The sequence below is a fragment of the Leptosomus discolor genome, chromosome 6, assembly GCF_034619465.1.
Source record: "Leptosomus discolor isolate bLepDis1 chromosome 6, bLepDis1.hap2, whole genome shotgun sequence".
NCBI classification, from domain to species: domain Eukaryota; kingdom Metazoa; phylum Chordata; class Aves; order Leptosomiformes; family Leptosomidae; genus Leptosomus; species Leptosomus discolor.
In genome coordinates this window covers 56,737,528-56,750,379 of record NC_141396.1, presented here as the reverse complement: position 1 = coordinate 56,750,379, position 12,852 = coordinate 56,737,528, and the positions used below count along the sequence as shown (strand labels likewise).

The following is a 12,852-nucleotide window of genomic DNA, read 5'->3' as shown; positions in this document are numbered from 1 at the left end:
GGAGAGATGAATGACAGGTGGATGAACCCCAATAACCTGATCAATGCCAAAAGACCCCTGCCCCAACTCCTCCACAGGCCACCACAGTAAGCCATAAGCCATGATGGCCAGGAGTGCCACCCACCAGGTGGACTGATGGGAGAAGCTGCCTGGATCACCCTGCAGATTGAAGGGTTTACTGCCTACTTACAGGAGCGTGGGATTCCTTATGAGAAGCCAAGAAAAGCACCTTGTCATTGTACAAGGCATATTATGAGATGTTTAGAGAAAGGACCAAGAGGGATGATCAAGGCACACCGAGGAACAGCCATGGTAAAAGAGTAAGAAAAGTGAGTAAAAGAGACCGGCAGTTTATAAGCAGGCTGGCCAGTATACTTGTCTGACCATGCCTCGCGTCTGATCACCACAGTCTGCCACAGTATGTCCTGTCTTCTCCACAAACTCAATTTCTAACTATTCTTCTGGGTGAGAAGCTCTATTCTGTATGCATATGTGTATGGTGGTCTGAGTGCCAATAACCAGAGTTGGACCATGGGTCCCGTGGTGCCTATTGGCAGAAACTGCTCCACCTGGTTACTGGCTAGAAGTGAGGACACAGACCTGAGGCAGCTTTACCTCTGTCATTCTACTGCCTTCAGAAGCTCCCTGCATTACCAATAGGAACCAAAAAGTGACAGCCAGCCCCCAGTGGATGGTAGAAAATGTGCAGCACAGCAATCAGTGCTGATAGATATACCAGGGTACATCAGCTTCCCTTGTCTGAGAACAGTTTGCTCGTATGTCAATAAGTCTGTTACTTAAGGTTTCAGTGAATGATGTTTAAACACATTTTCTGTAGGCATATGCTGGTATATTGAGCTAACTCATTATCTAAAGATGATTTACATAGAAACACGAAATTCATCTGCCAAAAGTTGAGCACATTAGCACCAATTGAGTGTATTTATAACTCTAACATATGAATCTAAAGAATACTTTTACCCAAAGAAATGCAAGTGAATAGAGATCGGCAGGATGCATGTCTACAACATTGCTTTACAACCCCACTGAAAGCAACCAACCATCTGCTGGACAACTGGCTGAGATAAGGTGAGGTTTTTCCCTTCGTAAAAAAAAAATTGTTGTTACACTGTCATGAAATGTATACACCACCACACTCACACAGAGGTTAGATAAAATAAGTTTAAATTTTTGTGAACTCTACCCTCTAATTTGATGAATATGATCTAAAAATAAACATGGAATACAATTTAAAATTTGTACCAGCTCCATCATCTTTTATTTACTCAACGCAGTGTACTGAAGTACGTAGTGAGTAAATATTTGCAAGACAAAGAGCAAACTTGCAGGAGAAATGACAGAAACAAAAACTCCAATGGTATTGCATTTGCAAAAAAGAGTTGATTTTGGATGAGTGGGGAGGGATCTGAAAAAGAACTAAATCTTATTGTCCAGTCAGTATTTGAGATTTTAAAACAATCAATATATGTTTCATCTGGGAATTACTAGAAAATAATTAATGGCCTTTTAAAATAAGCCTCCAGACTTGACACATATCATTTATAACATAATTTATACAGCACTTGTATCTTCAAATCATTGTACAAATAATTAATCTTTACTAGATACTGTGTGATAAGGGAAACTATGATTTCTATGTTAGACATGGAAATTCTGTCACTACATCTTTCATAAACTGATAGGCTGTAGGTAAAGGTAGGTGTCAGGTCTAAGACTTGAAGAGCACAATGCTGGCACTAGAATCTTCACTTGACAAATTATTAATTTGAAAATTAAATCACAGGTCACATTAGATCACCAGACTGTGTATTTATGCCAGAAACAACCTGATTGTACTTTTACTAGGCTTAGCCATAATTCTGCTAGATCTTCAAACGGATGAGTACCAGTCCTCCCAGAAAAAACTGCTATCTACACCAGATTCATGCAGGATGGCCAAAAGGATAGAAACATCTTATTTTATGCATTTAAATTTGAATGGATGAATCACAACTCGGAAATTCCTTTCTTCTCTCCACTGATCAAAAAATGAGTTTAGGCTGACTTGCACCAACACAAACATCTGTATTTGGTCAAATGAATTCTACTCCAGTGTTTATGGGGTTTTGTTTGTTTGTTGGATTTGGGGCTGTTTTGCTTTAGGGTTTTTTGTTTGTCTGTTTGTTTTACAAGGACTTTAATATTTCTATTTTACTGAAAAGAGCCATGGAAGGAATTATGACCCAAAAGATTAAATACTTTTCTGAGATCTGAGGGTTAACTTTTAGTCTACACTCTACCAATAAATTATTGCACGATCTCAGAAAAGCTATCTAATCTGTCTGTGAAGTAGGGGTATTAGTTCTTCCCTACTTTGTAATGTAATGGCATTAGGTAAATAAATACATCAATGCTTGTGAGACGTTCAGATATTACTCTATGGTTGTTGTACAGATATGCTGAGAGATATGCAATTCTGCAGCTTCAGAGAGACACTCTATCAATTATTCCTCATATTTCTATGAAAGTGTTTATGCATAGGGTGAATTATTTTTTTCTTACTTATACATAATCCCACATATATGAATTATTAAATTTTACATTTATATAAGCAGAGTTTAAATGTATACATTGCAGAAAGGTTTTTGACTTCTCAGCAGTCAGCCATCAAATCAATTTCTGATGATCTACATTTGGTACTGCATTTTAATCAGTGTTAGATAAACAAGGGTCCTGCTTTTTTGAATTAAAGCTCCAGATTAAAATGAGCAATGACTGCGTAATTTCTTACTAGTTAATCACAGTAATCATTATTTGCAGATAAGTTCAGAGTACATCTTTGAGCACTTATGTACTCAGGTTTTCTAAAATAAATAATAATCCTTTTTCATAATTATCACACACCCTAGTTCTTTCAGGAGATCAATTACAAAGCATCAAACAATTGATTTTCAACCCAGCAAAGATATGAGTACTCTTCCCTGAATCTGAAAGGGGAAAATAGGTGTAAAGTTCCCTCTTGTACAGAAGACTAAAATATAAACTTTATCAAAAGCCCTGTCTAAACTTTGTACCGTTCTAGATTCCAGCAAACTGACTCTGCCACAACAGCTTTTATTTGCACCACTGCACTGCTGATCTAACAATCAGCCATACCTCTCTGCCACTAATCAGTCGCTTTATCTGTTTCTTTTTCCCTTCATGATTCTGCAAAGATCTTTAACTTTATTAGTAACTTCTTTGATGTAATGATTCTGGTTTTTCCCAAACTCTTTCCTTCAAAATTTTTAAGAATACCTAAGACCTGGAGATTTCTGCAATCACAATATTTATACATAAAGTCTACCTTGAAAACATTTGTAAGTAATTAAAAACCAAATAAACAGAAACAGCAGAAAACATCCCTGAGATGAAACTCCCTGAGGACTCTGAGACAATTTTTTCTTTCTCCTTATACTACATACTAGGGCCTGAGTGGCACACCAGCCTGAGGAAGAACTTAGCAGCAGGTAGGACCCATGTCTAAAAACCTCAGAGGCCAGGGGAACTCAGGGGGAAGGGAAAAGAGCAATTACATGAATCTTCCAGCCATAAAGCCTAAACCAGAAACCCCTGCAACAAGAAATGAGCACTAGCACAAGCGTAGCAGGCAACTTCCTTATTCCTATAGCCTGTCCAGAAGGTTTCCCAGAGGAGTCGATGGAGCATCCAGCCCCATCGTGGAGCTGGGAGATCAGAAGAGTGAGGAAGACAGTGCCCAGCCATGTGGTGTGGCGGACGTGACTGCTGTGTGCTATAGTCACTGTGTCTGAAATGAGCCCAGTGCGGTGCCATGTTACCAAAGCAGTGCATTTTGCCAGCCTGAGGCATTAAAAAAATCACAAGTCAGGCTACCAGAAGCCAAGAGAATATGCACAAATGATAGGTAGTGCAAGGAAAAAACATGCAGTTCCAGGTGAGTTATTTTTATTTTCTTCTGGTTTTGAGACTTTTAAGTACACTTGGATCACATTTCAAAACTTTTCTCTTTCTGTGATGACTAAAAAGTGATTCCCAGTCAGATGAAAGCAGTATAAGTGAAATTTCCTGTACCTGTTCAACTGCAGGCATTTGGACTTTCAAAAAAACTGTAATGTAAGATCATTCCTCACTTCTTTGGCTAACGGCTGGGGAAAAGTAGACAACAGGAGTATTTATTTCCGTATGATCGTTTTTGCTGCCTCTTTTTTTTTTGCTTTGTTGTAAAAGCCGCTGTGGACATAGCTATTTTTTTCTTTTTCCATCTCCTTTATTTACGCATTTCCTCAAGGCTTCCCACATTCCCTTGCTATGCAAATGCTCACACAGAGCTCACCAGCAGGGCTGCCATCAGCAGCAAAGCTCTCCTTCTGTGGCTGCCTAGCTTTAGCAATATCAGCTATGTGCTGTCCCTTCGAACCAAATAAAACTCTGCTTCTTAGTTTCGGTAGGAATGTCAACAGTGTAGCGTTTCGGTTTGTTTTGTTTGGTTTTTTTTTTTTTTTTTTCCTGTGAGAGGGGTTTGTGATTTGAAGCCTCTGCAGGTCTTGCCTCAGTAGATAAGATAATCAAGCTTTCTTATTATGTGCTATATATATTATTTTCCATACTAAGTCTGGGTTTGGTAGAAAGGAATCACAAAGACTGATAATTTTATGAATAGTAAAACCTTCATCAAGACCAAGTCGGGGGGAAAAAACTCAAACACAAAAACTCACTAGCTAATGCTTAAGTAACAAATGCCACCAAGTGCCCATTTTCTGAACAACTCTATTCAGCTGAAGTGAAATGTTCTTTACAACTATAATCCTCAGCAAACACACCTACCAAATCTTCTGATTTTCTTCTATTTATCCACTGGCAGAGTCATTATCAACTGGCTAGATTACAGCCTTCAGTAGATACTGCCTAAATACTGCGGAAAAATTCTAAGTTAGTGATGAAATTCAAGCACTTCAAAAATCACTCACAGAAGCTCTTGCCATAAACAGTAGACAGTCGAGGAATTTTGGTCCACCACATGATTTAAGTTTAATAGTGTTATTTCTGTCACTGTTGTATCAAGCCTTAAACTGACAGTTGTTTGAACAAGGGAAGTAGGAAAAGAGTCACCTGATTTAGGTTTTGCCATGTCTTATTTTACAACTTTTTGCATAACTGTATGTGTGCTGTCTGCTTGGTAAAGTTGAAGCTCTGTAGTTTTATTCTGACAATACATGTGGAAGATAGTAGGAAAACTAAACACCAAAAGTTTGTAAAACAGTTTGGTTAAAAATATTTATGTTAAGAAACTAAATAACAGTTTTGGAGTATAACAAATATGTTAAAGCCTCTTTGTCTTTTTTCTTCCTTTGTTTTACTCTTGGCCAGAGTCCTCTGATGACAGTTTTGGAACAAATCAGAATCCACTCAGGAAGTCTGCCTAGAAGCACTAAATTTCTGCAAGATTCATCTATACTGCATAGCAGGTAAGGTATCAAAGCAACTAGAGTAGTGTTACATCTCCTACTCCCCGACAGCATGAATGAAGTGACAGAAGTAAATATATACTTGAAAGAAAATTATTTTTAAGAGGGGCAAAGGCCCAAAAGCTGCAATTCTAAGTTTAAGTACGGTAAAGTACCCCTGTCTTACGCTTATATTTAACCAGAAAAGTGCAAGAAATTTAAAAAGATAAGATCTTGCTACAATTATTTAATGTAGGTTCATACTTTATCCATACATGAAATACAAAGACAAGGTACTATTTTGTTGAAGCATGCCATTAAATGCATAAGACAGCCATTTTCAATTTCAAGTATGACCACATGAAATGCAGCTCTTGCAGCTGCTCTCCTTCCAACTCTTTTCAAATAATTAAATTTTACATTTTTTCCTGCTTCCTGGAGTAATAAAAATCCTGGTTTGTCTTTTGTTTAAATGTTACTCCATTAATGACCCAATGAATTAAGGTACAAACACAGTGTCCCTCTTCTTTCTTTTTAAAGAATAACCATTGCATTTGATTTGCAGAGGATAGGGAAACATCTTCAGGATCATTTGAAATTTTCAGATAATTTTCCTTTCTTAAAAAAAAATTAAATTATAGGTAACACAGCTAACTCAAACTCTGTTGTTTTAAAACGCTCCTTAGTAAATAGAAGTGTGCAGTTTGCTCCTATACGTGCTTCATTTCCAGATTTTCTCCTCTTTATCCCACTCCCCCAGGCTTCAGAGTACCCATCTCCATGGCAACACTCGATAAGGCTGGTGGGTGGTGTTATCACAGCAGGCTTCCCCACAGAAGGTCTCAGTCATATGGATTATTTATGAACTTGCATGACAGCACCAGACCCACTGAAATACTTCTTCAGCAAGTTTTCTTGTCTCTGAAAGCCAGTGATTCAAAGCAGGGCATCCTCACTGCAGTCAGGGCCCATGAGTAGAGCAGATGAAGAGTACCATGAAGGTGGACACTCATCCATCCCCGAAGCTGCCTTGCTGCTGTCTGCAAGTTTCTCTTACCCTAGATGAACACCTAATGACATATTCTATAAATCATAAGTGTTATATATGCTAATCAGTGAAATCGGAAACTTGCAGCTTCTGACAAGAATAATAACATTTCAGTTATACCATGACTAAATTCTTGATACAACTGATACTGCTGGGAGGTGCTGTTGCAGATAGTTCTGTGTCTCTGAGTTAGTTCCTGGGAAAAAAACCAACCTAGCCGTTTGGCTTTGACACTATATTTTCTTCGCCTGATTTTTTTCCTAAAACTTATCAAAATCTGCTCAAAGATTGTATTAATTGTACTCTAAGCCCCATAAGCAAGAATTCACAGGGTAGTTCAGCCAGCTTTTTGGAGATGAGCAGTTTAGATGCTATAAGAAGGGTTTCAGATCAGCCAGTGAAGATGTTACCACCTTTATCCCACTCTTTCTCCTTCCTCAAATACAATCTGTCACTAATTGAGGTATAATGCTCCAGATTAGAAGAGCTTTATCATTTACAATGCTAAAGCTGACTCAACTCATTTGGAGAGAACTTGGTTAGAGCAGTTATAATAATCAGTTGAAGGAGGCAGTAAGAAAAAAAATCTGGTCTTGAGACAGCAGGTAAAATTGAAAAATAAGGAGAATTCAGAGAAGGAAGTCAAAATCACAGAATGTAGGAACCATGTTAAAAATACTACCTTGACAGAAGCTTTGTCATTTATCTTCCTTGGATACAGATTTGTAGCTGCAGACTGGGAGAGAACACCAAGATATTTAAGATATTGATGAAGAGACTTGGCCAAGTTCACATCATTTTCCAGATCATAATTTCTTTCATTATCTGCATTCTGTCCCAAAGTCCTGCACAGCAAAAGCAAGGAAAAGAAAGTTACCAGCCTGTACAACGTACAAAGCGCCCAACTAAAAAGGCACTGCAAACCACTACAGTTAGTTCCATACATAACAAAAAAGTCACTCAAAAGCTTAGCAACCACAAAAGTATAGAAAATTCAATGTTCCAGCAAAAGCAGTCAAAAAATCTTGCACTATTAACAATTTATTTAATGAATCAAAGTTAATGATCCAAAATGCCTACTTCAAGGCAAAGCCATATTCAGAAGAAAAGAAAATGCTTGTAAAAAGAAAATATGCATGATTAAATTCTACACCAAAGAAATAGGAGATGGTTCTAAGATTTTAAAAAACTGCTGGGTGATGATGAGGTACAACATCGATTTGGCCCTGCACCAATTTACAGAATACAGTGAGACTACTGGATGTGCAGAAATAACAGCAAGTCAGCTCCAGCAAAAGGCTTAAAAAGGGAATAATGAGATGGAACATGTATCTCTTCTGATCTTCTCATGTGCCTGGGATTCACAGAATAGCAGTGTTTCCTGAATGGTTTAGACAGATCTTGGTGACGTTTGCAAAGAAAAGCTAAAAATGTGATTAAACAGCAGCAGTGTAGAGGTGTTTATATGGAATTCAGAGATCTGTGTGCAATGACTCTGGATTATTACCGGCTCTCCTCATCTATCTCAACAACATGTCAATGATGATGGTAATTTAAATGTCAACACCAGTAACTATTTAATTCCCTGTGCAAGAAAGCAGAGAGAGGGTTCCCAGTTTGCTTCCTTCCCTGTGAGTGACACATTGTTTTGAGGCAAATCACCTCTTTGGAGTCACCATTTCCTGCCCACATGCCCACACACTTCTTCAGTGAAGAACAATTCCATGTGCAAGAGCTTTCCAGCTCAGGGAGATGAGGCATCATTTGGCTTTCAACATCTCCACACCACTGTAAGCAAAATTTTATTCTACCAGCCCATGTCATGGTGCTTATGCAGGGACACAGCTTGAGAGAGTACCATTATGTCATTTTCCAAATCTTGGGTTTAATTACATTACTTTATTCACAAAGTAACAGACTTCCTTCTATGCTAACAGTTGTATCAAATGTGTGTCCTGATTAATTTAATACCAATCAATGCAATTAATAAACTAATTTACTGTAGTGGCATTGCAACCAATAGTTCTCACAGGGTTACTCATTCCAAAGTACCAGAAAAACCCTCCGCCTCTCCCCAGTGTAAAACAATCAGCTACCCATCAGGCACACAAACTCTAGGAAAATGGTTTACTGCATGGAGTACTCTAGCAACCTTGATACAATTTACCATGACTCTGGCTTCCTCCCCATGCTGTTAATATTTTTTCTCTTATTCCAGAGCTCTAAATTCTGCCTTACAATGGAGGGTGGACATTGTAGGTAACATTATCCACCTCCGTTTCAACTTAAAGCTAGACTGAAAGTGTTCTGCAGTTTTAGAAAGAGCTGAGCAGTGTGCTTTCTGCTTCAATAGAGATTAACTAATCCAAAGAGGCTCTCATGGAAGGTATCCCAATCTCAAACACTCATCTTTCATTCATCAATTAATTCCAACACCTGCCTTCTCCTTTCTTCACTAACTTTGAAAAGAAAGGGAAAATGGAAATACCAGAACAAATTCTGCCCTGAGGATTTCCACTGGAGCTAATGGGAACTGAATGCACAGATAAAGACAGTATTTAGGTTAGGTTTTCAAGCCATTATTTACAGCATATAATCACTCACACTGGTGGTAGAAGCAAAATCTGGGGTCGAAGATTTCTCATTTTTCGTATAGAGGCAGTAATTGCACTCAAATTGTGTTTAAATTCTACATTAGATGTAGATGTTTTATGCTATAAACTTTGAAACAATTAAAATGTAAAAGTCTAACAAAGCATTACATTTCATTTGATGACAACTTTAATAAAATTCTATGAATACATCTGAAAGTTTTTAAAACACTTTTGTAGTTCATCAGTATATCACTGTTGTTCACCTTGTTAACACAGAAAGTAAAATGCATTAAATGAGCTATTATTGCAACTGAATTAAAATACTTTTCTTAAATATGACGAAGTGATACTGAAAAATGAATCAAAGACAAATGTATAAAAGCACCTGGTGAGTAGGAGAAATGACTGTCATCTGAGTTCCTGTTGTGCATATATTTGGAATTATTTTCAGTTTTAATTTGTTCTGAAAAAGGACTTTGCATACAATGAACTTCAGGGTGTAAGGACAGTAACATGTATAATTATTTATCCACAGAAATAATTATATATTCCCTACAAAAATCAGTGCTTTAGAAGCTTTTGTGTGGAAATATCTAAATCACAGCACCTCAGATATTTCTAGAATGTTCTCAATAGATATCACACATTTTAGAATAAAATTTCTCCCTTTTAAATGCTGTGAGAATCTTATTACTGACTTCATGATCGTTTTATTATAGAAATAATGCTATACCCCATTTCATACATTGAAGTTTGCTAGAAACGTTTGTGGGTTTGCCTAATTGCACCAATGAACACAACTGACATTTATTCCCTGTGTGCAGAATGGACTTTTTTCCTTTATCTCGGATCCTCTTTCAAGAGTGGTGTTTTTTTGAAATTTAATAAGGGCCCAGGAAATACTATGTACACTCCAGTTAGCCACCAAAGAAAGAACTTTCATCTTGAAATCAAGCACCCAATTTCAGCATTTTTTTAAGATGAAATCCATGTCTTCTGTTTCATCAGGTTTATTACGCACTAATTTAGCCTAAGTCAATTTACCTTTCAAGTGTCTGAGTCTATTTTCTTGCTCTCACAAACTCTGTGGGGATTAATGACTCATTAGTATGACTTCATATTGTCTTATTACACACGTTATCCTTAATAAAAGGTCTTCCTGACTTAATGTTTCTTTGATAATTAGATACCTACACTAAGTTGTTTTTAAATTATTTAATTATTATCTGATAAGATTTTAGCAAGCACACTGAGCACACTGAGCATATAGCAGACTTGAGCAGAATCTACAAGAGCCAGAGAAAAGGTTCCTACTGTTCTCTGACCTACAGAATATATTGCAAATGGACAACCAGAAAAATCAATTAATGCTTTAAACTGTTGGCACATAAGATAATGCTTTCAGAAGCACAGCTTGGTAACTTCAGAAAATCTACCAACAATAGGAACTGCTATAAGTGGAATGTATTTGAAATTCTGATGTTCCTGAAGTGTCAATAAACAAAATGGGTTATTTTTTTTAATGTATAGTTAAAAATGCAAAACACCTCAAACCTTATCACCACAGGAACTCCTAAAAATGATCATCTGTTCTCAGTCTATAAATTATTTCTTATATATTCTTATATGTTTTATTTTTATATAACTATGAATCTGGAACACTGCAGAATACAGTCTTGATCTCATGGAAATCTGGCCTATTTTATCTTACTCTCATGAATAAAAGTGTTAGATACATTCATTATAAAAAAAAAAAATCCCCCAGAAGACATTCAGAAGCATTTCTGATACCATCTACACAGAGTAATCCATACAGTAATGGCATTTTGTGTATCTAAGCAGCAAAAGCATGTTTATGGATTCAACCACATGTCATTATCACCGTTATGATAATCTACAGATCAGTATCTTCTTTAGAAGTTAAGTTTCTACCTTACTGCACTGCTGAAATATACGGTGCTGTGATTTTAAGGAATGTTTTTGAATCAGCAAATATGTGAAATACACAGTCAAATTCTATCAATTAAATCAAAACAAATTGAGGCAAACACAGCTGAAGCCACTAGGCAGCATCAATTACACAGCATTTTTATTTCCATAAAATTGTAATCTAGAAAATAAATGGTTCTGCAGTGTATGAATACCACATATTACGGTGTATGAAAATCTAAAGTCCAACATTCAATATCTTGCCCACCAAGGCTAGAAGCTCGAGCTTTGTCCCACTATGAAGAAAGTTTTATAACAAAAAGCTCTTACTTTTACTTTCACTAATTTTGGAACTACATTTCTTGAAATCACGTAGGACAAAGACTACCATACCAAAAGCCTTATCATTTTTAATGTTCCTAAAATTTTGTGCATTTTAAAATTTCCTTCTGGGATTTGTGTGGTTGGGTTGCACTTAAAAGCCTGTATGACAGAATAGATCTGGTAAAAGAGCGTATTTGTATGAAGATGGTATAATTGCAGGTCCTACATCCATATCACTCTATGGAATCATAGAGTTTGTGTCTCTTGCCACCAATAAACACTTAGTCACCCCTCAATATCTTTCAAGCCATGAGGAAAATGGCTTCTATAATGCAAAGAATAAATAGGAATGCCCCAACATGCTTTTTTTGTCATGGGAAGTTGCATGAACCATAGAATGGTTTGGATTGGAAGGGACCTTAAAGACCAGCTAGTTCCAAGCCCCCTGCCATGGGCAGGGACACTTTCCACTAGACCAGGTTGCTCCAAGCCCCATCTAACCCGGCCTTGAACACCCCCAGGGAGGGGGCAGCCACAGCTTCTCTGGGCAACCTGTGCCAGTGTGTGGGCAGCCTGTGCCACCCTCACAGTGAAGAACTTCTTCCTAATATCTAATCTAAACCTACCCTCTATCAGTTTGAAACCATTACCCCTCGTCCTATCACTACCGTCTCTGATAAAGAGTCCCTCCCCATCTTTCCTGTAGGCCCCCTTTAAGTACCAGAAGGTCGCTATAAGGCATCTCTCCTTCCTGGACAAACTTTGCAACTCAAGCTGAGAATCTGCAGACTTCAAATCAATTACAGCTACAGTTTGAAAGAATATGAGTTTGAAAATACAATTAGCTGCTCAGAATGTCAGTCAATACTTCTTTTTGTTTCTTTTTCCTGGCTTATTCCAGAACAAAATGTTGTGGATAGTTATTGTGTAAGTCTGCCTTTTTAAGCCAGTCACAAGTAGAGCTGGCTGAACTGACAATACATGCCACATAAACTTGATAAAAGACCTGATGTTTTGAATCCTGACACCTAAATTAACAATAGAAAGCATATTTTCTTAACTTGATGATATTCAGAAGAAGAACAAGGTTGATGGCCTTCATTCATTCTGTCTGCTGTTTTCCTATTGGTGTTTTCACTGCTGTTGTACAACTGGTTTCCCTTTATCAAATTAGACAGTGTTTTCAGTGACATGTTTAATTCAGCTTCAGTATCAATCTATTTCTCATCATTTCCAAACCCTCCAAAAACCTACCAGGCAAAGACACCCTTGAAGACTTACCTTCCTGTGTCAGGTCCTTCAGATGTAAATATATCAGGGCGTCTGTTGTGGATTTTGTGAATGGTTGAGAGTTCCTGACCAATAACATGCTGTGTATAATCATCTCGCCAGGTAAAACCTGATAAATAATGAAAACAAACAAACAAACAAAAAAGAAGCAAATGCACTATTTAATAACTTGAAATTTTAGCAAAAATGCATCCTATATAAA

General features: G+C 37.2%; 1 protein-coding gene across 1 annotated transcript in view; it reads right to left on the bottom strand.

The window, feature by feature from the left end:
- PTPRN2 (protein tyrosine phosphatase receptor type N2) overlaps positions 1-12,852 on the bottom strand; it is a 493,917-nt gene that overhangs the window by 410,623 nt on the left and 70,442 nt on the right. Inside the window, exons 3-4 of the mRNA XM_086467328.1 lie at positions 12,642-12,759; positions 7,196-7,358 (exon numbers count right to left, since the gene is read on the bottom strand). Of these exons, the coding sequence (XP_086323454.1) occupies positions 7,196-7,358; positions 12,642-12,759 (281 nt within the window). The remainder of the gene's footprint in view (positions 1-7,195; positions 7,359-12,641; positions 12,760-12,852) is intronic.